The sequence below is a fragment of the Haemorhous mexicanus genome, chromosome 1 (assembly GCF_027477595.1).
Source record: "Haemorhous mexicanus isolate bHaeMex1 chromosome 1, bHaeMex1.pri, whole genome shotgun sequence".
In the NCBI taxonomy this organism is placed as follows: domain Eukaryota; kingdom Metazoa; phylum Chordata; class Aves; order Passeriformes; family Fringillidae; genus Haemorhous; species Haemorhous mexicanus.
The window spans coordinates 106,957,653-106,983,138 of NC_082341.1; the positions used below are offsets into that span (position 1 = coordinate 106,957,653).

General features: G+C 39.1%; 1 protein-coding gene across 10 annotated transcripts in view; it reads left to right on the plus strand.

The window, feature by feature from the left end:
* PPP4R1 (protein phosphatase 4 regulatory subunit 1) overlaps positions 1–25,486 on the plus strand; it is a 63,051-nt gene that overhangs the window by 21,844 nt on the left and 15,721 nt on the right. For 9 of the 10 annotated variants that reach the window (XM_059858111.1, XM_059858067.1, XM_059858083.1 and 6 more), the window contains 7 exons: positions 12,175–12,317; positions 13,708–13,854; positions 15,432–15,539; positions 16,313–16,378; positions 18,445–18,603; positions 19,805–19,935; positions 21,020–21,543. In XM_059858111.1, coding sequence (XP_059714094.1) covers positions 12,175–12,317; positions 13,708–13,854; positions 15,432–15,539; positions 16,313–16,378; positions 18,445–18,603; positions 19,805–19,935; positions 21,020–21,543 — 1,278 coding nt within the window. The remainder of the gene's footprint in view (positions 1–12,174; positions 12,318–13,707; positions 13,855–15,431; positions 15,540–16,312; positions 16,379–18,444; positions 18,604–19,804; positions 19,936–21,019; positions 21,544–25,486) is intronic. The other variant, XM_059858050.1, reaches the window with a different exon arrangement.

Below are 25,486 nucleotides of genomic sequence, written 5' to 3' on the forward strand. Positions count from 1 at the left end.
ACTTCAACCCCGTTGTAAAAAGCCAACAGATTTGCCAGGAATGGTTTGGTCTTAGTGAAGTTGTCTTAGTTCTTATGCATTACCTCCTTATTTTCTGTGTGCCTTCTCACAGTTTCCAGGAGCAGCTGCACAATGGTCTTGCTAAGGCACCAAGGTGAGATAGCCTTGTGTCTTCTTTTTTTCTCTTTTTGAAAATGAGGGGTTTGTGTTCCCTTTTCAGGTTGGTGGGAACTTCAGTGGACTGCCTCAATTCTCAAATACAATGGATAGTGGCTTAGCCACTTCTTCTGCCAGTTCCCTCAGGACCTGCAGATGCACTGTATCAGGTCCTGTGAACTTGTGCAGCTTCAGGTTCCTTAGATGATCTTGAACCTGATCTTCTTCTGTGGGCACTTCTTCATTCTCCCAATCTCCACCTTCACCTTCTGGGATTCAGATGGAGAACTTGTCACTGAAGACTGAGGGAAGAAGATCATTGAGTACCTCAGCCTTCTCGTTGTTTGGGGTAACCAGGTCTCCCTCTTCTACAGAGGGCTCATATTTTCCCTAGTCTTCCTTTTAACACTGGTGTACCTATAGAACCTTTTTTTGTTGCCCTTGACATCCCTGACCAGTTTTAATTCTTTGAGGCTTTAGCTTTCCTAACCCAATCCCTGGCAGCTCGGAAAATTTTCTGTATTCCTCCTAGTCTACCAGTCCTAGCTTGCACCCTCTGTAGGCTTCCTCTTTTTTGCTTGAGTTTGTCCAGGAGCTGCTTGTACATCCATGCAGGCCTCCCAGTGTTTTTGCCTGACTACTTCTTTGCTGCGATGTAATGCTCATGAACTTGGAGGAGGTGATACTTGAATATGAACTAACTTTCTTGGGCACCTGTTCCCTTAGGCTTTATCCCATGGTACCTCCACCAAGCAGATCCCTGAAGATGCAAAAGTCTGCTCTTGAAGTCCAGTGTAGTGAGCTTGCTTGTGCACCCTCTCTGCGATGACTAGGAAGGCTCTGTAGATCCAGTGTGCCTCTTGCTAATCAAAACAACTGCTGAGTGTTTGGAATAAAAGGCAAAAGCAAGAGAAAAATGAAAAACAAATGTGAAAGAAAAGGAGTGCTTAAAAAGTCATGGGGAAGTGGTTGAAGGGAAAAATTATGTGGACAGAGCTGTGACAGAATTCTGGTTTAAAAATTATCTAGAAAGAATTAAGGGCTTGATTTCAACATAGCTAGATACAGTTGACATACCAGAAGGAAGAAGGTCTTAACAGCAGAACATCAGAAAAGATCTGGTCATTCTTTTCTTATTGTTGGTGTGCTATGAAGATAAATTAGTATTAAATCTTGAATGAAAAGAAAATGTTTTCTTCTATGCAATGTTTGTTAGTTTTTCTCACTTCTGGAACTGCAGAAGATGATGCTTTCCAAGGGTAAAAATACATTTTGCTGATTTCTGTTATTCTGTCACTACTGTCTTCATTTAAAATGCTTGGTTTTATTTTTCTGAGGGAATGTCCTTGTTTAGCCAGGAAAAGTAGCCTGTTGTAAGCATTACATAATTGTATTGAGTACCTCTCCAAGGATTCTTTAAAAAGGAAAAAAAAGTCACTGTTCACTTACAATAAAATGTGTCTTTAATTGAGAACAGTGGCATGCTACTGTTGATAGAGTGCTTTCCTAGCAAAGCTCTGCTTCTAAAATCTGCATATACAGTTGCCTGTTTGTGTGGCCCTGTGAATAGTTTAGAGCATCAGACACTTTCTGAAGCTCCACTTCAGTTTAGAAAATAGGACAGATGTGTCCAAGGGAAAAATGGCCTCTTGCAGCAACTTGTAGCCTTAGGCTTTTCATTGGTGACCAACTAAGTGTGTCAAATTGAAGTTTATTTAGGCAGAAGTGTAGTGGAAGCCAAGAGTTGAGCTCAAATCAATTTGTTGCCTTTAACGAGGGTGGGGTACATTTTTAGTCAGGGCTGATATTTTCTCAGTGTCAGTAAAAGCAGCAGTTCAGGCTTTTCCTGCATTGTAGAAGTTGTCTCAGATCTGCCAAACTAGTAGTGCTGGATTCTGCAGCTGCCCCGCAAATTAAATTTCTGCAAACTTAACTGTTGAGTCTTGTGCCTCCAGCAGTTGCAGTATTGGACTTGGCTGGTTTCGGTAAGGCAGGTTATTAGAATAGCCTTGTTTTAAACCATGTGAAAATTCATTAGGGAACTTGATCTGCTTTGTATCTTCTTAATATATGAGCTTGACTGTTATTCATACTGCAGCACAGTGGGTTTTGTTTTGTTTTTGTTTTTTTTTTTTTTTTTTTGTTTTGTTTTGTTTTGGCTTTTTGATTTTGTTGCAGGGGTTCTGGTTTTTGTGTGTGTATGTTGAAGGCTGTTACTGTTAGACTTGTAATTTTTGTCTTGCTTCTTTCCATTTACAGTATTCATTTTTCCAATTTGTCCATAAAACATAAAAGCCCCTGAATTTGGAATAAGAAAATATTGTAAAAGTAAAGTGCCTGTATGTTTTAACTTGCTTGGTTGGGGCAAGATATTTGTATGGGTAGAGCCATCCTGGAGTCAAACCTTCATGTTTAAATGTTTAAATAAATAAAAATAAAAACAAACTTGGAAGTTAAACTAAGCTATGACAAAGTACAAGTCTTTTTGTTTCTAATTGTTGATACTTGTTAGTCTTATGCCAGTTCTTTTAACATTTGGAGCTCTTTGTCTTTTCTTGTCAAGTCACAGAAAGTGAGGTACTTTTATTTTATTTTTTTTTTTCAGTAGTTGATATAATGAGGTTGGGAGGTTGGAATTGAAGAATATACCCAGGATACACAATATCTGTTCTCTTTCTGGGCTACTGATGCTGATTTCTAAAGTAGAGGTACAGCAGTGAACTAAAAAACTAAAAATACCAGCTATCTTAAAGTTGCCCAGGGAGTCCTTTGTCCTGTTAATACCTTGCAATTTCAGAAGTCTTGTAGTGCGGTTGATGTTTTTCACACATGGTCTTTGCTTGACGAAGAATCAGTCTCGGGGTTTTTTAAAAATTCTTTGGGTTTGTGGTTTGTTGGGTTGGGTTTTTTTTTTTTTTTTAGCTTTTTTCAGGTTTGTTTTGGTTGTTTTTAATACCTTTTAATAAGCTGGGGCTATGCTGAGACAGCCATTTTTGTGTTTAAAAGCAGGAGAATTTCCAATCATTTTCATTCTTTATCTACTGTGATAAAACTTTGAGAACCTAAACGTCATCTTGGTTGCACTAAATACTGTTTTAATGTGGAATAAAAATAATCTTTGCTAGGAAAATATCTGGGTCCAGATATGATAGTAGGATGGAAGAAAATTATTAGAGTATGGTTTGCTGTGATTGATACATATATTGAGATACCAACTGGGTAGCCAAGACACATTTTTTGAAGCATCATGGCAAAAGCAAATATCAGCTCTAAAACGGATTTTATAAAAGATTTTTGTCAAAAAAAAAAAAAATCTGAAAGAAACAGCTTTTGATGGAAACTCATTTGGACCCTTTGGGTAGAGTTGTAGTGAATTGTATTTTGTGAAAGACAGTTTTGGTTACCATTGTGTCTGCATGTACAAATTATATAAAGTGCACCTTCTTCTGACAGGGTAGTTTGGACTCTTTGTAATGAATTGGTTCCAGTTTATAGTTGTAGCCTTAAAATCAATCACAACATCAAAATGTTGTGTTTGTACTGGGAAAAAATACCCACTGCAGGTGGTACTGGACATGAGCTGCTCCCAGTGCTGGCAGAACCCAGGATTTACTCAGCCTTGGTATCATGTGTTGCTGTTGTATGTATGTGGCAGCACAGAGCAGCTGTTCCACGGAGGAAACCCATCAGTGGCATCTGGGGAATAATCCCCTGCCCCCAAGGCCCTTACTTGCTAAAGAAAGTTATTCTCTGAATCCGAGTTATTTGTAAGACTTCAGTGTTTGTCTTCATTGCTGTAGTTGGGTGTTGCTATTAAATCTGTGATTCTGCTGTGTAATTTGGGTATTTTTCAGTCCTAAACTGGACTTCCCTGCTGTCTTTGGTACCAAGTTTCCTAGAGTAGTGACAGCTAAGAAAGATACCTTGTATTGCTTTTGAATCTGCTGTTGAATCACTTTGTAATTTCTCTGTTTCTTTAGGGATGTTAGGTATGACTTCCCACTTAGATGTTTTTATGGTGTCTTTGAATCTATACAAGCCAAGAAGTAGTTTGGCATATAAGCTCAGTACTTGGCAAATGTTAAGTTATCCCCCATAAACCCTTGTTAGATTAAAAATGCTTATCTTTGTATTAAGATAGCTGGGTCTTCTTCATTTTCAAATGTACACTGGCCACAGGCTTCTGAGAGCTTGAACAAGGGCCTTATGTCTGAGTTATTGACTCAAGTAAATAAGTATAATTCAGACTTCTTTTTTTTTTTTTTTTTTTGGTACCAGCTTGTGAGTGGCTTAGATGATACAAGATTTCATCGTGTGCTGCAGTGCAATTAACTGGCTTTGAAAGTTAGTCCCAGCCAGAATGACTGCATTATTGGCATTTTGCTTAATGTGCAAGAAGCTCCAGAAGGTTTAAATTTAATTTTCTGAAGTTTCTTTAAAAGTGAAAGTCTCTGTCTTAGTTTCTAAAATACATGTGTAATACAGCTTACTATGAAATAGATACACATAGATTTTTCTTTAAAGAAATGATGGGGGGGGAAATAAAATGAAATCCTGAAGGGCTGGTGCTTATTTGTCTGAAATTAGCCAGCTCGATGTTTTTCTTCTGAACAAAAAGTAATCTCTTTACTGCAAAGAATCAGTTGTAAATGCAGTTTCCAAAACACCCTGATTTTGAAAACAATTATTAGGCTAATTGGTCATTAAATTTTGAAGCTCTATAATCAGGCTTAATGTGGATGGCCTCACAACTCTAATTACTTAATAGTGTGCTTAAATGGCTTTATTAATGTAGGTTCAATTGCTGCTGTTGGTATTTTGAGACAGGCTGATATTACCTGTCAAACAGCACATACTGCAGCATTTCATTTAACAAAAATCTTCATATGTAAGCAATATTAATGGGAATGCTAGTGTTTGCCTTTCCCAGCTGCCAATATCTCCAGCTACATTTTCTTCCCTTCCCCATCTTCATGTTCCAGGATTTTCCATACCTCATCTCCCACTTCCTGCTACACTAAGAATTTTCTCCTGTGCTTGATGTAAACTTCTTTTGCCTCTCCATGTGTCTGATGAGTGACTAACAGTGACTTTACCCTCCCTCATTAGTCTGTGTTCCACTCCTTGCTCTGCCAGTCAGTAATGAAATCCATTTCTGGTTAGTAGGAGGAAAGAGCCTGACTACTGAAGCAGCACATGCATCGCATGCATCAGCCTTTCTGCTGGACTCCTAAACTAAAAGGGATGGGCTCTGGCTGCAGTGTATTTCCACTTGTCTAGCTTTTATTTTATCTTTGAAAGAGGTAGGAAAGTTGGAGAGAAGGATGAAATGGGAAATGGTAGAAATCAAAAGGGAAAATACATGTATTTGTAGAAGGAAAAAAAGAGGGAAATGGAAAGTTATCTTTGGGGAAAGAAGAAGATAGATAAAGCTGTGTCAGGGGATGTTTAGGTTGGATATTAAGAAAAGGTTCTTCACCCAGAGGGTGTTTGGGCACTGGAACAGGCTCTCCAGAGAAGTGGTCACAGCACAAGCCTGACATAGTTCAAGAAGCATTTGGACAATGTTCTCAGGCTCGTGGTGTGACTCTTGGGGTAGTCCTCTGCAGGGCCAGGAGTTGGACTTTGATGATCCTTCTGGGTCCCTTCTGAGTCCCTTCCAACTCAGGATATTCTGTGATTCTGTGAATTATTCTTTTATTGAATTGAAGTGTTAATGGAAAGCCATGCACTTACACCTTTCCCTGTTGCTCATAACCCTTAGTAAGAACAAAGGGCTTTATTATTAATATTCAGGTGTACTTAAAATATCCATAAAAATTGTCAGTTAAAGCAGCTCTAACATCATCAGTGGTTGTTCTTCATATACAATTTTACAACACAAAAACCTTACAACTCCTCACAAATCTAGTGGAAATTCACTGCTGCTTCAGAATGGTCATAGTGGGATAATGAAAGCACTGCAGACTTTTGTTAAAATACTGTACATTGCTGCAGAATAAAGCATTGTGAGATAAATCTAGTTGTGGGGTGGCTCTGGAGTAATGATTTGATTTATAAATAGCTGGTCTGAAGCAATTAGTTGGTATTACACTGTGCAGTTCTAAAATAATCCCTTTTTAATTTCCAGTATGTAGCTAATGGTGGTGCTTTACTTCCTCATAGCTGAAGTGGAATAGAGAGTGAACTGAAGCCTCAGCAGGGTTGAACTAAACATTAGACATTTATAGATCCAAGCTGAGTGTATGTGCTAGGAGTAGCCAAGTGAGCATGCTGGCACTTTACATGAGATGGTGTCTGATTTTAGGGGAAATGTTTTTTTTCATGGATGAAGAAGGAATAGTTAATTGCTTCTATGATTTTAGAGTCAGTTTAGGATGTTGATTTGAATGGTCATTAGTGAAATAGCTAAAACTGAGGGTTTGTTTATGCAGTGTCTGATTTTAGGGGAAATGTTTTTTTTCATGGATGAAGAAGGAATAGTTAATTGCTTCTATGATTTTAGAGTCAGTTTAGGATGTTGATTTGAATGGTCATTTGTGAAATAGCTAAAACTGAGGGTTTGTTTATGCAGAAAAAAGTCTGCCCAGGTTCTGAAGATGCTGATTTGAGCATATTGATGGTTTTGTGTGATCTGGAAATGAAGAGAGGTAGAACTGTGTCATTTTATTCTAGAAACTTCTTTTCCAAATTGTTTAATGAACAGAATAAATGGGAGCTATTTTCACTGTCTTCTGTCATTCTCTTAATTTTGCTTGATTCCTAAAGCTCAGTTCAGTGTAATTCTGTATCTAGATAATACACTAGATATGATAGAATGAAATGAAATGCTAATGAGTAAGGAAATCTAGTATTTTGTATTAATATTTCTTTTCAAAGGTTTTGTTTTAACAAATTGCAGGGTTTCTTTTTAGTAGATTGCTACTTTTAGGAATAGATAGACTTTGTACTTTCAAGAGGTAGTTTGAAAAGATCATTTAAAAATACTTCCTCTGCTGAACAGAAAAATACTGTTCCGGGCAAATGTTATGTAGAACCTAGCTGTGCACAGAGATTTTTCCAGACTGCCTAAAATAGAAACTTGACGTGAAGCAAAATTCTCCTCCAGGTTTGTTTATACTGTGTGGAAGCCTGGTCCTTGACTATATTGTACAGTGCAAGAAACACAGAGTGCAGACGTATTCCCCAGCTGGATGAGCTTATGCTTTACAAAGCAACTTGTAACTGCTGTGCACTGTTCACTCTGTTGATACCTGCTGGTTTTGACAGAGGTAGAGTTAATTTTCTTCATAGTAACTAATATTGGGCCATGTTTTGAATTTGTGCTGGAAACAGTGTTTAAGCTGCCTTAAATTTATAAGGACAGAACATAACCAGGGTAATGCTCAAGTCTTCACTGCAAATGTGAGGAATTCATACACCACTTCCCATGGGGAGGCACCTGTTCAGCCATCCCCAGGAGAGCAGGTCTCCATCACACCTGACAGTGACTTGGGACCATAAACACCAGCATTCCAAACTTCCTCCCCATTCGCCCTTCTTCCCTCAGCTCTATATGATCAGCATGACACCATGGTCTGGGGTGTCCCTGTGGTCAGTTGGGATCAGCTGTCCTGGCTGCATCCCCTCTTTGTGCATCTCGTGCCAATTGCTGGTGAGGTGGGGTGAAAGGCAGAAGAGGCCCAGGCTCTGTGTAAGTGCTGCTCAGCAATAACTAAAACATCCCTTATCAACACCGTTTCCTGCAAAAATCAAAAACATAGTCCTGTGCCAGCTGCCATGAAGAAAATTAACACTGTCCCGGCCAAAACTAATGACCAAGCTGTAAATTTGATTTTAAACAACAGGGAGGTTTTAACTGAAATGGCAGACACTGTTATTGAAGCCTCCTGGAATCCCTGCTTGGAGCTGCCACCTGTTCAAGCTAAAGACAAAGCTGAGGAATAGATGAAAGGAATGAGAAAGCACTCTGACTTCAGTGGATTTTTTTGGCATTGTTGCTTGGGTCTTAAGGAAACATAATGCAAAAAAAAGCTCTACTGTAACTGCATCAGACTGTGAGATTAGGCTCTATTCAGTACACACTGGAACATATGCCTCAGCCTTTGGAAGAATTGAGCTCTTATCTAAATTGGTAAGCTTAAGGTTCAGGTTCTTGCATAGCAGCAGTAATTCCCCAGAACTGCACAAACGCCTTTTGATGGCGAATTACGGTGTTGTGTTACACAGCCAGTTCCCTACACAGCCCTCCTTGTTTGTTGCTTTGAATTGACCTTACAAAGATGCCAGAGCTGTGTACTTGAAAGTTAGGGAATGTAAGAACTAAGGTGACTTTACAGTTCTAATTCACTCCTGGGCACGAGTGTTTCAAATCTCTAATTGCGTCGTCTCATCTGCCTGTGTTCTTTACAAAGCCAGAGCTGACTTGGTAGCTCAGGAAGAAAAGGGCTCACTTTACATCTGCAGGTCGTTAGTATTGTTAGGCAGCTGACATAAGTGCTGCATAATAGATGAATCCTGTTCTGAAAGAAAAGAATCTCATGGTTTTGGTACATCCTGCACTCTGACTGGAGTGCTTTATAAAGAAATTTATGAATCCTGTTTCACAGCAAACCTCATCAATTTAGGGAAAGGGAGTGTTGCCATTGCTTTATCAGTGGGTGGGCAAACTTTAGAGATGTCAAAGAGGTATGGAAACAGTCTCCCCATTTTTGAGTGCCAGGTGTCCAAAGTATGTACACAGCTCTTGATATGCTTAATACAGAAGTCTTGTTGACTTTGATTGCAGAGCTATTTCTTCAGCATCAAGACAGAGTTCAGACTGCAATCAAATGAGTAGTGTGCAGTTACTCTGTGAAGAGCCCGGTTTGAACATTTTGCACAGCTTCACACTAGGAAGAGGAATAAATTGGCTTTCCCAATATTTTGCTTCTTCCCCTCAGTTCTAGCACCTTCTTTTACCATTGCTTGCTTCTATCATCAGACAGTTCTGCTACTTGAGGGAATTCTGCACAGGGAGATCAATATTGAGTGCCAGTTCTTGCTGTTTAATTATGCTGCTGTGATGAGGCAAAAGCTGCATCAGCTAGATCAGTTCTTTGATAAGGTTTATTGTCTGGCTGCATGAACAGTAGCATTGGCATAAATGGAAGCTGCAAGTTTTGTGTCTGGGAGGGTGGGAACTGCCCGAAGCAAATTTAGAAGCCATTTAAGAAGCCCTGCTGCCACGCATGCAGCCTCAGTCAGATTGATTTTGCTTACTCTTCATCCCCTTTAACCTCTGCCCTCTCTCACTCCCTTCCCCCAGTCATCTTCTGTCTGCTACAAGAAGCAAGGCATGAGTCCTAAGATGGGAGAACAAGACCCTAGGGATAAGTGTTGTTACATAAGTCTCATGTGCCACTTGATCATGTCCTGGGCATGTCTTGAAATAACAGCCTTCTGGGAAAGGTGGGCATGAGTTCCTCTAGCCCTGGCTTTGGTCACTGGTTCCCATTTCTTGTCCATCAAGTTCCCATCCTCCTTGCCCAGCCTGGTGGTTCCTCATCTTGCTGTGTTTGCCATCTACACCCTTTTCAAACAAATTGCTCATGGGAGAGGGGCTGTGTACAGCCTGCTTGCAGAGATGATGTCTTTCTTTATCTCAGAATGTACTCAACATGGAAGGACTCTTCCATTTGTAGTTGCTCTGCTTTCAGTGGATATTGGGCAGTTGCAAATGGAGGGTGCAAGGCTTCTTTAACTCAGCCACCTTTGAACAGGTTGTGAAAAAGTACACAAGATGTATCAAAATTGGCATGTGAAAGGACTACTTTCTCAGGCACACTTCAAACCCATCTTCCAGAACAGAAGAAGCCAGGCCTTGTCAGATAAAAGGACCAGAACTGAATTAAATGTAGGAAGAAAATAGATATTTTTGCTGACTTGACTCTTGAAAGCACCTGATCTACTTTGGTTGACCCCTCTGCACTACCTCATCCTAATGAACAATTACATCTTCTCTCCCTTGTGTTCTAAGGACTGCTCTGGCAAAGTTGTATAAGGAAGCAAAAGATGAGTTACTACAATAGGAATATTCTCTTTCTTTACATTAGTATGATATGGAGACTCCAACTTTCAGAATTAATAATCTCATTAGCTATTAGTTTGTCATAGTTACAGGTGCATGTTTTGGGCAGCTGTTACATTTAGTGCTACAAATGGAGTGTTTGATCACTAGACTAGAGTTCAGCATTTTAAGGTGTGAATTTTTGTTAGATCTGCTAAAATTTGCACATAGTTTGTATAGTGTTTGTCAGCATCTGACTTCTTCAGTACAAACCTCAGGATGCCAGTATTGCTTATGGAGTTCAATCTGCACATGTTTCAGAACATCTGAAGTTTAAAAAAAAATGTTTTTCTCCTGTGTGCTCCTGATAATGTTTGGGAAGAGGTACCGAGCAGATTGGAAGACCTTTTTTACTTTATTGTCCTGAACAGCAAACCTATATGATATTGATTTGTCTGAGACTTCATTTTGTATTTTGCAACTTGTTCAGCAACTCATAAACTTTCCAGAATATCCCTGAAGGTGTTCAAGGCCAAGCTGGATAGGGCTTTGAGCAACCTGTCTAATGGAACCCCAACCCCAGGGGTTGGAACTAGATGATCTATAAGTCCCCTCCAATTCTGATTTTGGTATGTTTTTCTATAGGAAAAGTAATTTAAGTCTATAGTGAAAGAAATGGTGCCTATAGGCATTTAATTACTTTGTGTGCAGTGATCTTTTCTGTTCTCATTGTTCTCAGTGAAGAAAAGACTGCACACAGCAGGGGACTTGCTGTGTCTTTGTTATGTTTTATTCAGACCTGAGTTTACACTTGTAGCCAGTGTTCAAGAAAGCCAAGTGCTGCACACATTTGCCACGTTAAATACAAATGCATGTTGCATGCTTCTGTTTAACAAAAGGTTATGTTTTTAATGAATCATATTAATTACAAGTATTCCAAGGAAGATGGTTCAGGTTATACCATTAAGTTTTACCTGAACAACTTTTAGGTAAAAATTCAGTAAGGCGTTTGTATCTATCCTGTGACACATACATCTTATTATTTAAAATATTCTAAATCAAATTAGTAAAGTTTGAGAGTAACTGATGTTATGTCTTTTTGTAAGTAATCAGAAGACCAGTGGTAACTGCATAAATCAGCAAATCCTGAAAGGGCAGAAGTACTTAGTTCAGATTTTTTTTCTATCCCCATGGAGAAGTTAGGCACGTAATAAGGTCCTGCTTCTTAAATCGAATCTGTTTTTCTAATAGTTGGAATTGAATCTACATCTGTATTGTTTCTCTTGCTTCTTCTCTCATCCCCCAGATATATGTGCGTGTTCTGTGGGTATTAGGATTCATCCAGGCAGTGTGCCATTTCTTGAATTTAAAAATTGAATTAAATATTTTTAAAGTAATCACCAACTTTGGCGAGAAACACATCTCAAAGGTTTAACAGAAGCAGCTGGAAAGATGCAGGACCTTTTCCATCTGACAATTGCATCAGTAGCTTTAAAAAGCAAAGAGTGAAGAACAGGATCTGTGGTTATGGCTAGTTGTCCTGCTCAGTGGGATCTTTCCCGTCTGAGAGGCCATGGCCCAGACTCCCCTCAGTTCCTTTCTTTTCAACGTGGTGCCAATTCTGGGCTGACTTTCAGCATAGGAGGTTTCTGTGAAGTAGGTGATGCTCATAGGGAGTTTGGACAATTCTGAGACTCATAATGCTTCATGGCTGGCTGTCTTATATCTCTTCTTTTTTTATTACTAAGAATGTGAGATGTGACTTTTTAGTAGTTCAGCAGCACAGAGCGTAGTTTAATCTGGTTTTGTAAAAAGATGTCAAAATGGAACTCGACAAACACACTGAGAGGAACACTTGAGACCATACTTTTTATGTACAGTACTGTAAGAGGCTTACTCTTGCAGGATCTGGGAGCATGCTTGTAAACATAAATTGTGTCATTTTTTTGGTTTTATTTTGACCCTTACAGAGCCAACAGTGCGGGCAGAACTGATGGAACAGGTGCCTCATATTGCAATGTTCTGTCAAGAAAACAGACCTTCAATCCCTTATGCTTTTTCCAAATACCTGCTACCGATTGTGGTGCGATACCTCGCTGACCAGAATAACCAAGTAAGTTTGCTGTAGGAATAGTTTACTAGCTGGTGAAATACTGTTGTGATGCCAAATTATTTAAATTTAGCATTGTACAAGTGTGTTATATTTTGGGATATAAGGATTTGGAATGGACATGAAATACATGGTACTATAAATTTATTTAAAGAAAATATTAAAGAAAATCTTTTAAAGAAAATGTAATGACAGTTTTTTGCATCTAATGTGATCTGTCCTGATTTGGGGCCTTTTATCTGATACTGTATTCATATGGACAAAATTAGTTTGTCACTTAGACAAACTTACGTAATTTAAATTCTGGCAAAAAGGAATGGCAGTAATGAAAAACTGAGTCCTTTGTATAATTCAGTTTTTTAACACTGTGTTGTACCTTCATTATCAGTTATTTGTATATCAATCCAATAAACATTTTGGATGGAACACATGTGGTTTGTCTCTCTGCATGTATAAATAAGTTAGCTTGTCCAAAGCTTTCTTGAGGCTTTTCCAGTCATTTCAGACTAGACTAATGCTAGTTGAGACATTATTTTCAATATTTTAGGTCTCCTGAGTTTGTCACTTTTTTCCTTGCCCTTTTCAAAATTGACATAGTTAAAAATAATTACCCAAACCTATTTTTCTTAGTAGTTGTTTTGCTAATTCATGTATAATACAACAACTCTACTTTTGTTTGATGTTCTCCCGCTCGAAGATTCAGTGATTTTTTTCATTGTGTTAACCTCTGTTAAATAGTTCATTGGGCTGCAGATCTCTGAAACAAAGAGCTCAAAGGTGTTTCCAAAATTGCTGCATTGCAGTGTATGTAGTCTCTTGCTGTATGTAATGTTTTCTCTCCTGGTGAAATTACTCCCTTTAGAGGTAGGGGTTAGCATGCTATGACATCAATAATGGGTATCTTATTTTTGCACAATTTTTTTTCAAATGGGATTAAGCAGAATTGTGTCTCAGAATTTAAATGCATTGGAAATAAGCACAGTTTCTCCTTGCCAGTCTATTTCTTGTTAATCTCAGAAAAAGAGAATTTGTTTAGTAAAATTAATCTTTCTTAGAAATTCGTTACTCTCTGTGCTGCTTTTTCTTCATGCATTTGCTTGAGATTTGCCATGACTGCTCTTTTTGACATTAAAACAAATTATGTGTGAACCCAAGAAACATCTGCACATTGTCAACTAAAGGAGATATCCACCTCCATACTTCCCAAAACACAGGACAGCAAACATGAAGTGCTTGCAAAAGCTCTTGTGGAGCACTTGTCCTCTCACTGTGTGCAGTTAGTACTGCTGTGTGCTAGTATATAGGTACAGCTTCCAAAATACAGGACACATGTATTTCAGAAAATAAAACTGTCTTGGAATTGCTTGGTTCAATTTCAGTCTTTTTATGGCAGGTCAGAAAAACAAGCCAGGCAGCGCTGTTAGTGCTGTTGGAGCAAGAACTCATTGAGAGATACGATGTGGAGACCAAAGTGTGCCCTGTGCTGATAGATCTGACAGCTCCAGACAGCAATGACGATGTGAAGACAGAAGCTGTGGCTGTAAGTAACAGCAGTGCCAAATCACACAGCCAAAAGTTTGCCTGAATGCTTGATAGTGCAGTGGTGGTGGTGGTGTTTCCAAGCTGCACAGCCATTACTAAAAAGAAAATGTTATTTTCCCTCTCTGTAACAAATCTGTAACTTCTGCTGTGCTGTGTCAGTGCTCTACACTCTGGTCAAGTTAAGATTTAAATTCAAAAACTTACATATGCTATTAAAAAAAAACCCAGCTGGACAAGACAGTGCAGAGGATTAATTTTATTGACTATTAAAGCATCTGCAGTGTTGGCTTTTTAGTTTTTTGAATGTTTGTCTGTTTATTTAATGGAAGTTTAAATTGCCTGTGTGGAAAATTTCCATCAGTTCAAAAGCTTTAATGCCTCAGTTCTGTTGCTTCTTGCTGTATGTCTGTTCTCTTTATTGATTTTGTTGTGTTTTATTGGACGAAGTAATAAGCATCTGAGTTGATTAACTCATGGTTGGTTGGCTGTGGCCGTTTTTTTTGCATTAGACACAACCTTCATAATTAAAATGTGTTGAATTAAAATACTAAGCAGATTAGTTAATTTATAATGGAGCAATGGCAGATGTAGGCCCTTTTGTTTCATTTTTTTATTGCAATTTATATTGCTGCTTTCTGCTGGGTGAATTTTTTTCTGTTCTTTTTGCTTGAGAGAGACCTTATTTAGTATTTTACTTTCCTACAGTGGCTGGACTGATAAACAATAAAAAGTCTCCATCACTGTTGCATTTGGCATGAAATTTCTAGTGCTTCTTGGTGGAGCTTACAACTACATAAGGGAATAAAGTGTAAGCAGATTAGTTTTATCTGTCTTCATGTTTTTGAAGGTATTGAAACTTGACAGGAATTTCTGTACCTCATCAACCCCCTAGAGGTTGGAAAACCCATCATTTGTTATTATAGAGGACTGAATGTAAATAGTTCTACTGATACAATGGGGAATGGTAAACGTAAAATTCTTTTTGCTTTTTAAAGCTTTTTTTTTTTTAAGTTTCAGTACAAATTAGAATGAAAGAGCAGTTAGAGGGAAGAGGTTTTTTTATTTGGTGCAGTACATTTCTTGTGAATTTTATGTTTGGAAGTTGCATATATGCAGTGTAGCCTTGTAATTAATTTTAAACCACACAGGACTCAGAAGTCCCTTAAGCATATTAATTGTCAATAATTTTCTGTTAAATTGTACATATATACATTTCATATTGAAATAGTAAAAGAATCATGTACTTTTTTCTTTTTAAGGTCTGTTGGGTAACATAGAATAATTTCTAAGAGTCCTGTTGCCTTTGTTAGCTGGGAGTCTGATTCAGTTTGTTGGAAGATCAATATCATCTTCTACACCTGTGTCGTGTCATGACAAGGAAATGGGAAACACAGTTCTTTGCAAAAGTGACCAAACCTTTTCAATTCAACTGGCATTTTGTTTTCAATATTTTTCACAGTTTTCAGTAAAATTATGTTTATCAAAATAGAGAGTAGATATAAAAAGCCTCTGCTTCGGTGACACAGAATGGTGTGTTGTGCAAGCATCTCTGATTAGTGTCTGTCTTGTCATTAGATTATGTGCAAAATGGCCTCCATGGTTGGAAAGGACATCACAGAAAGACTTGTGCTTCCCAGGTTCTGCGAGATGTGCTGTGACTGCAGGATGTTTCATGTTCGTAAGGTATGAATTGTGAGCATCTGGTCTGGATTATCTGTGAAGAAATGTGTCATGTGCTTGGAACTTGCATGTGACTAAGAAACTTTCCTGGTAGATCTCATTTGTGACATGTATAAGTGAAAGATGTGGGGGTTTCTGTATCTTGCATTTCCACAAATCTTAATATTTGCCACTGAGATTTTTTTCCAGAATCACTACCCTCATTACCAGAAAAAAAGAGAGAATCTGCTTGTCCTTATGCTATAGATAGCTGCAGTGCAATTGGGCATTTGTTCTTATGGTTGTGTTGGTAGCCAGGAAAAGGTGAACCAACTGTGGCTGATACATCATCAGCCACCTGAGCTCCTATCTCTGTGCACAGATGGAATTAAAGATGCTCATCTTCATGAAAGATGAAGTAAACCAGTATTCCATCGTGATGTTTAGGTGTGGAGGCTGTGCTTTGGTCTCATCCTGCCATTGAATAGCTTATTTCCCTTGATAGATGCATGTGTTCTTTAATTTGACAGCACCTCAAATACATTTTATCCTCTTTTATTTTCATTTAAGTTCTGAGGTTCTTCTATGATTAAAAAAAGACTGACTAATTTTTAAGTAAACAAAATTATTTATTTTTAAAAAGACGTGGAAAGTGATGGAATGGGAAAATAGCTCATAATGAGTTTGCACCAAAATATGTTTTTCTGATTTTAAAAGTTGTTTATTTTTTTCCCCCTTGGATTTTGCTGTATTTAAGCTGTGATCTTAGTCTTTATTTCTTGCATTCTGTTTGCAAGGTATGTGCAGCCAATTTTGGAGATATCTGCAGTGTGGTTGGACAGCAAGCTACTGAAGAAATGCTGGTAAGCCATTTCTTAAAGGGTTTTTCTTCTTAATACAATTCAGGAGTGGAGCCAGACAAGCTACAGAAGAAGAAGGGCAGTTCATGAGAGATTGTAGATACAGGAGAGCATGGCAGGGGGAATAAAGTGCTGAGGCTTATGTATTGATTCAATCTCTTCAAGTCAGTTTTCCTGCCTCAAACAGCCTCCTGGAAAGGAGGGAAAGAGAAAGTAAAGTAAAGGAAATAAGTGAATGTCAGAAATAACAAATGAAATAAAGGGAAGAGGGACAAATTCAAAATGGAAAAGCAGGGAACTGGATGTAGTGGTGAGAATAGGATCCTTAACTGTGCACACGTTCCCATGGTGGGTCTGGTGAGCTGGCAGATGTTGATAGATTTGGGGATGTGACAAGGCTAGGGAGCAGAAATCAGCTTGGCAGGCTCTAGGATACCTCTTCAGGCTTTCTCCTCTTGGGAATGTGGACTGTGAGCTTGTTGAGGGCCATCAGAGGTTGATGAATCAATGCCCTGAATTAGCAAGGGACTTACCTGGACAGAGTGTAAATGCAGGCATGACTTCAGCCAGAGGTTCTGCAACTTTTTGCAGTTGTGGTGTTGGGACAGGTAGGCCTGTTGTGGCTCTCAGGCCATTTCTTATACTCTTAAAGCATTTGCTGCATTTTTCGCTAGCTATTGAGTGATTCAAGTCATTTGGTAGTGAAGTTTAGTTGTGTGGATTTGCATCCCATATGCTTCCTGATTTGGGATGTAAATTGATTTCTCTCACACAACTGCCTTTTTAGTGATTAGCGTAATGAATTTGGAGTAAAACTTTGTAGAGTGTGCACTTGGACTACTGTGCAATAAAAAAGTGATGATTATTTCATTTGAAAGCAGTAATGTGTGGCAGGACAGCTGGGGTTCTCTTTCTAAAACAGAAAATGCCATTTTCTGCTCTTCTGGGATTATTGTTAGTAAAAAGGAGGTGTGTAAAAAGCTGAATGATAAATCTTCATTTTCTAATCTAAAAGCTTTTTTAAATTAGAGGCAAAGTCCGGGATACTTGGCTGCAGAGAGTAGGAACAGCTGAACATTAATAAATGTGAACAAGGCTGTAGCAACAGCCATTGGATTAGGTGTATTTTCTCACTGTGCCTGTTGCAAAGCCAAGGCAGCTGTGCCTCACCTGCATTCTGTCCACCCTTACTATTACCGTGTACAAAAAGCTCAGACACCTGAGCACCTTCAAAATGCTTCAGTTACGTTAGTAAAACCACTGCTCTGTTCAAACATGTTTTCTCCTGAGCAAATGCACTCTTTCTCTCATTCTCCTGTTCCTCTTTGCAGTTCATGTCCTGCATTGTAGGATAGAGGGTGGCAGGCAGAGGTTGATAAATCTAACAATGAGAAGTGTAGGTAGAAAAGTAAGAATCTTACAAAAAATCTGAAGTAGTCTCTGATAGGTAAAATGTTAATCATGGAATCAAAAAATGTTAAGGTTTGGAAGGGACCTTAAAGATCATCTAGTTCCAACCTCCTCTGTCATGGGCAGGGATGCCTTCCACTTGACCAGGTTATTCAAGACCTTACCCACCTGGCCTTGAACACTTCCAGGCTTGGGGCATACACGATCTACCTGGGCAGTGTGCTCCAGTGCCTTACCACCCTTGCAGTAAAGAATTGCTTCCTAATAATGTACCAGTATTATTTTTCTTGTCCCTGCTTTAAAAGAATGGTGTAGACATGAGGTCTTGTCTTACAATAGGTTTGTTGGTCTTGGGGGTATTTTTGAAGTTGGGCTTTTTGGGGATTTTCTGGGGGTATATATCAGGTTTAAAAGTTTGTACTTCCTTCCAGTTCTTCAGACATGTGAATTTTCCTTATCTGTATCCACAAGTAATAGGAAAGCAGCAGATTAGAAGCATGGTACTACTAAATATGTTCTTTGTCTTGCAAATGTTAAACTGTGCATCTGAGTATGAAGGTGGACAACCAGGTGAAGAAAATGAATGTGAAAAGAGAACTTGTTTTGAAACAAGTGCTGCTTACTAAGACTTGCAAACTCACTCCCTGTATTCCTAACAGCTGCCAAGGTTTTTCCAGCTCTGCTCTGATAATGTGTGGGGAGTTAGGAAAGCCTGTGCTGAGTGCTTCATGGCAGTTTCTTGTGCAACATCACAGGAAGTCCGGAGGACAAAATTGTCAACCCTTTTTATTAATTTGATTAGTGATCCTTCGCGATGGGTAAGAATTGCTTTTTATTTTTTGAATAGCTGTCGTATTTAAAGGATTTTACTGCAATACTCTATGCAGAACTTCTCACGGGTGTGGGTAATCTAACCTATTTCATGCACCTGAAGCAAAATTGTTCTTTAACTGGTTAGTTCATTGATGGGTGTAGAGAGTCCCTCACATTTTTACAGCAGTATATGAGAAAAGCTCTGTTAGTGGAGTAGCTTTTTTCAGCTACAGAATTGCCTGTGATTAACATTGCTGAGAATCATTAACCAAACTGGAAAATTAATTATGGTATACTTGTTCCTCTTCAGGTTCCCTACCGCCATGTTGTTTTTTGAGGGAGGGCGTGGTGGAGTTTGGTTGGTTTGGAGGTTGATTGGTTTTGGGTTTTGTGGGTGTTTTGGATGTTGATGCTGGGGAGTTTCTTATTAATTAAATTGTTATTGTTTCTTAGGTGATGGGTTTTTGCTTGCAAGTTTTTTAGGGGGGTTGGGTGGGATTTTTTTTGGTTGTTGTTGGGGGGGTAGGTTGGTTTTTTGTTTGTTTGGGGTTTTTTATTTGCCATCTTGAAGATTTACTCTTAAACCTTAAGTTTGTTACTAAGCAGACAACTTCCAAGAGCAAAGGATCGTCTGCACAGAAGCATGAGATCATGGATCTTGGAAAGTCGTACAAGTTGTAGCCCAGCAGAATTAATCAAATAACAAAAATTGAGATAGAGAATTGTTGAGAAGAGGAGAATAAATAGTAGGAGAAAGGAGGAGCAAATGCACGGCATAGCCAAATAGGAAAGGGAAATAAATATATAATACTTATCAGTCAAATTTCTGCAGGTGAAATGTATGTTTACTGTACGTGATGGTTTTTTCCTTTCAAGTTATTAAAATTCTGAACTGAGCTCTCAAATTTACCTGCTTTTATTATCTAAACAGATTCTTCCTCCTTTGGTTGTGGGGAGTAAGCCTGTCAGTTTGGTAACCTGTTATTTAACTGGTTTCACCATGCTTTTTCATTTTTCTTAATGTTTTTTTTAAACTTGGCACTCTGTATAGATCTGGCTGATTCTTTCCAGACAAGAGCCTCTGCTCTTGATTTCCGTAGTAGGTTACGACCCTTTCAATTCCTAGTAGCAGGCATTTTATGTTTTATAGGACAGCAAGATTTATGTATATAATTTTGTTTTTTCACCTTGGGCCCTTTCCCCTAGGTTCGCCAGGCAGCTTTTCAGTCTCTGGGGCCTTTCATATCAACTTTTGCTAATCCATCCAGCAGTGGCCAGTACTTTAAGGAAGAAGATGGTAAAAACCCAGAAGATTGTGATTCTGCACAGGAAAACAGGTAAATTTGCTAAATCTACAAATTACTTTTGCCTCCTTGTTCTTCGTTTCCATGAACTGTTAGAAAAACTAACTTTCCTGGATAAATTGAATATTTGGTAAATGGAAAGATCTGGATCTTCTCCTCTTCATAGACCAGAATTAGGATATATGTTCTGTGGTGAGATGACTGACTTGATAGGCAAGGGAGAGCAGCGTGTACTGTGTGCCTGGATTTTTTTTGGCATGGTCTCCTGTAAGATCCTTGTGGAGAAGCTGCTGAAGTTTGGGTTGGATGAGGAGGTAGTGAGGTGGGCTGAGGACTGCCTGGCTGGGCCCACAGGCACTGGTCAGCAGCAGTGCCCCTCTCGATACAGGTCACTGACCGTGTATGGAGAGGGGTCAGCGTTGGGTCCAGTTGTGTTGAACATCCTCTTTAGTGATCGGAATGGTGGAGCAGGGTGTAGCCTCAGCAGGTCTGCTGGTGACACAAAACTGGCAGGAGTGGCTGTTTCACCCACAGGGTCGTGCTGCCATCCAGAGGGAGACCTGGAGAGGCACACTGGAGAGGGTGCAGTAAAGGGCCACAAGAGTCTGAGACAGCTGGACTTCACCCTGGAGAAGAGAGGGCTCACTGGGGGGTCTTAGCAATGTTCACCTGAGGGGAGTGTGAAAAGAGAATGAAGCTGGACTCTTTTCAGTGATCCTTAGTAACACAACCAGAGTCAATGGCCACAACCCCAAACACAGGAGAACCCTTCTGAACACCAAAGCCTACTTTTTTTTACTGTGAGGATGACTAAGCACTGGCAAAGGCTGTCCATGAAGGCTGTGGAGTATGCATTCTCTGAAGTACTCAAAACCTGTCTGGACACAAGTCCTGGGCAAGTGGTTCTGGTTATCCCTACTTGAACATGGAGGTTGGCCCAGGTGGCTTCTAGAGGTCCCTTCCAACCTTGACCCTTCTGTGATTCTATGACTTCTGTTTTCTTATGGTGTAAATAAATTTACTTTGACAAATAACAAGTTGATAGCATGTGTGTGAATTTTCAAGAGCATAACAAGTCTATTTTGGTTTTTTAATGTCCATTTTCTTTGGCATTCAGCAGTGAGCAAGTCAGGACCACAGAAGAGGGCACAACAGATGAAGAGCACAACAGGACAGAGGATCTGTCTTCACATTGTGATGATAGTGATGATTCTGCAATAAAACTTGAAAATGTCATAGAAGATCAAAATACAGCATCAAATAACTCCAAGAGGGAAAGTGATTTCCAGACTGAATCATCCTTCCATTGCACTTTGCCTTCAGAATCTTGTGGGGAAATGGTGGATGAGAATGAGCAAAGTTCTCATTGCTGTACAACAGCTGTGCAGGAGGCTGGGCTGAATTCACAGGAAACCTCTCTTTCAGAGCAGGAATTATACAACTCTTTCCATTTCTGGAGGACTCCACTTCCTGAAATAGATATTGACTTTGAGCTTCAGCAGACTTCAGATATAAAACTCGATAGAGAAATTCAGGAACTCACTATGCCAGTGTCTCCAAGCATTCCTATGGCAACAAGGAAAGAATTAGAAGAAATGATAGAAAATTTGGAACCCCATATAGATGATCCAGATGTTAAAGGTATGGTAAAGATACTGAAGCATTTTTAGTGTTTAGAGATATATGTATATGTTGCTTCAGCGTTAACCTCTTAGTTGTTTTAAAAGTCAGAAGTACTGTTTTCTCCTGGTCCTCAAAGAGATTGAGGAAGATTGATAGTCAACTAAAATGGAATTTGCATTTGTGTGAAGATGTTTAAAAGGAGTATAATTCCTTTTGTAAACTGAATGCATGTGCAGTTAGCAGTATAAAGTTCTCACTGCCTGTTTTGACATTATAATCAAATAGAGGGTTCAAAGGCATAAGCTGTTGATAAGCAAGTTTATTTCTAATTAGCATACATGCAAAATAAGGTAGATAAAGAGGGTTTTATTTTTTTAATTATCAGTGTGAATTATGCTTTTCTTTTTACTCATTATCCGTTTGATTTTGGATTAAATAGTCTCAGTTTTTTCTGCAAGGGCTTTTTTATTGCTGTCACATGTTTACAGCTTTAATGCGACAAGTTTGTCAGATCAGGCTGATAGTTGATCCAAGCTGAGTTCTTGAAGTGAACACACATTCTCCATTTTAAAAGCTCTTGAAGAATGGAGAAGGGTTTCATAAGTGTGACAAGGTGGTGGAGCAGCACTTCAGAGACACCTCCTCAGCTAAAAGGACTTGGCTCTTCTACACATACTTACTGGAAATAGGTTTTTCTTGGTATTCATATGCTGAATAAATTCTAAGACACATTAGGTTTGAGTGTCACAGTCAGAAAGTCTGGAGGGACCACTAAGGAGGAAGCCATGTTATTTTGGAGCTGAAGAATCTCTAGGGGGGAAAGTATGCCTCTATACCAGAAAAAGTAGAGGAAAAGAAGGGGCAAGTTGGGGAAAAATATTTTAGACTAAACTGATACTGCTTTCAACTTTGTTTTATTGCTAGTAAGTTGATATGCTAATAACTTTTCTTAAATCCATTTTGTACTTTTATTTAATCACTTGTGAAGTCAGCAGATAAAACTTTGCTTTAGGAGTGCTTTGGGCACTAAGGAAAGAGGTAAGAAAAAAAAATCACCCTTGCTAATGACTTCAGTCTTCATATGACCCATCTCTGAAGCCAGCTGCAGAAGCTTGCACTGCTGTTCAGGTTTACTTTGTAAAGCTGTTTTGTCTATAGTTAGAGAACATACCTTAATGCATAAATTACGGTGGTTTATGTAAGCATGTAGTTGTACATCCAGTATCGTCCTGTGTTATGAGTTTGTTTATCATGTTGTGTTCATGTCTTGTTTCAGAGCAGGTTTTTGGAATTCTTTTTGTTTGTTTGTTCATTTGTAGGTCTCTTGACTGAGTGTTAGGAGATTTTCTGTGGAGTTGTTGACCAACATTTGTGCTTTTAAGTAGAAGAGAACTGTTTCTAGGTTGTCAACATCATGGGTTCCCCCACTCTGACTTGGTCAAGGCTGTGTAATGAAGCCCCATAAAACATTCCTCCTAAATCTTCTACTCTTTTTCCTTTTGCCTGTGCTCTTGTTATTCAGTCTAAATGCTCAAAAAGCTGGAATTTAACAACATGCCTGTTTCAATTTAGTAACATTGCAATTTTAATTTTGGACAAAGTGCAAGTAGTATTAATTTTGCATGCTTGTCTCAAACACTGTGGCGCACATAGAAGTGGATATCCAGATTTTAGTCTGAGTAGCTGACTTAATACCTGTGTTTTGAATCTTATGCTTCTTAAATTGTGACAGAAGGTAGGCTTGTTCTGGGGTTAGTCCAGAAGATCAGAGCCATGTATCTTTCCTCATGGCAATATAATCTAAATCTGTTGTTGCAAACTGATGGTATAAATATTCACTCAAAAGCTTATCCTAATCTGTTTTCATGGAAATTTTATGAAACTACCTAATTTCACAGATAATTTTGTCTCCAGTATACATGGTTTACAAATGTATGCCAAACAGCTCTGGTCCCAGATGATCCATAGGATCTTACCCTGCCTGCACTTCCCCTCTCTGCAAAGCTGGCCATTATGATTTTGAGTCTCATACTGTGAGTAGGCTTTGCTTTGACAGCAATGACTGAGCAAGCTAGGAGGGTTTTTTTCCTCTCTTTATTTCTTTTTAAATCCCTGTGATCTTTTTTTTGCACTTATTTTCTTCATTGGCTTGCTGTCACCTAAGTCCTGGACTGCTGCTTCCATGCTGTGCTCCTGTTTTTATTGCTGCATTCCCAGCCAAGGGATGGGAGTGGAAGATGCTGTGTTCTCTGTGGTGGGTAAGTGGAGGCCTGCCATACTGGAGAGCTTCCATGGGTACACATCTTCTGGCTTCTATAGCACATTGGCCAAGGATCCTGAAGGCATGACAAAATAAATTGATGAAGTGTGGTTTGGGAATGAGACTGCAGTGTATGATGTTTTGCATGTGTCAGTAAGATAAAGTTGTTCAGATGACCTTGTCTCTAGCTTTACCTTGAATCTCTGTGCTTGACTGTGCAAATTCAGCAGCCTTCTTTTGACATGGGTTTTTGGTTGCTTCTTTTTTCTTTTTTTTTTTACACTTTAGAAATTTATGAGAAGAAAATTAATTCCTGTTGTGTGGAATTGTAATAGCACAGGGTTTTTGGAGGTTCTTAAGATCACACTGAATTTTTATTATTTGACTCTGCAGGATATCTAGTGATGGTAATGAGATGCTGTTCTTCACTGGTCAATCAGAGGAGGTCGATGATTTCTGTTTTGCTAGTTGGTTTCAGAGTCCATCCCTGACATCTGAGCCAGATGTGGAGATTTGGTGCTGAAGTTCAGCCAGCAGTTATTCTTTCTGAGTCAGAAAAATATGGTTTTGTTGGGGCTTTCTTAGTGGGTTTTTTTTGTTGTTTTTCCTTCCTCCCATCACCCTCTGCTTTGCACTGGATGTTCATCCCTAGCAGCTACTATACTTTTGTACCCCTATCCCCTTCCCTCCACATGTATTCCCCATCCTATTTCCTGTTTTATTTTCATTTCTCTTCAATTCTGGGTTTGACATTCCTCTGCTTCACATGTCTCACTTCACCCTTCTGTGTTGTGTGAGTTGCTTCTCCCCTCACCTGCTTGCATCATTATAGCAGAAGTATTGAGAAAGAATAACTCAGTTTTTATCTGAGGAGTGCCTGAGTGTACCATGCCAATGGGAAGAGTCAAAGGAAAGGCATCACCAGGTCGTGCAGCCCAGAGTATGGCATGTTCAGTGCATATCCCTATCTTCCAGATGTCTTTTATGCCAAACACTAAGGGGTTGCTTTTACATACACACTGGTCATGGTTGTGTGGTTTTGGTTTAATGTTTTGTGTTGGTGGTTTTTTTTGAGGGGTATGTTGGTGGGTAGTATTGGTTTGTTTGGGGTTTTTGAGTGCACCTCAATAGAGCAGTTTCTGTTTCAAGCCTTAGATCTTTGCTTCAAGGCATGGAGACTGATGAGATCTCCAGCAAAAAGTTTTTTAACAGTAATCAGTAACCATCATAGAATATTTTTTTTCCTTAATCTTGTTCTCAGAAAAGGATGGACTGCTTCACCTGAATCTCACTCTTTTCCTTGGGGCTTTCCTTCCAGAACTAGCTTACTGCCAGAGTGATAGATCTGATCAATAGGTGGTCGAGCATTCAGCACCCGAGATAGAGACCCTGTCTTCTCACAGGCTGGCTAGCAGAGCTACACAGGCTGTGCAAAGTTAAGCACTGCTATTGTGATCCCTCTTGAAAGGACCTTTCCAATCCACTGGCCAGACATCTGGAAGGTCTAAGACTGGGAGATGGGAACCTGCATGTTCCTGTGAAGTATGCCAGCTTTTTAAAAATCATCACAGGGTCTTTTTTCAGATCACGTTTTTCCAGTTCCCTGAGGCTGCTGCTGTCTTCACTTCCTTCAGAGATTGCTTTTCTTTCCTCAGATGTTTTTATTTCTTTATTTTTTTTCCACAGACACTTTCTTCAACT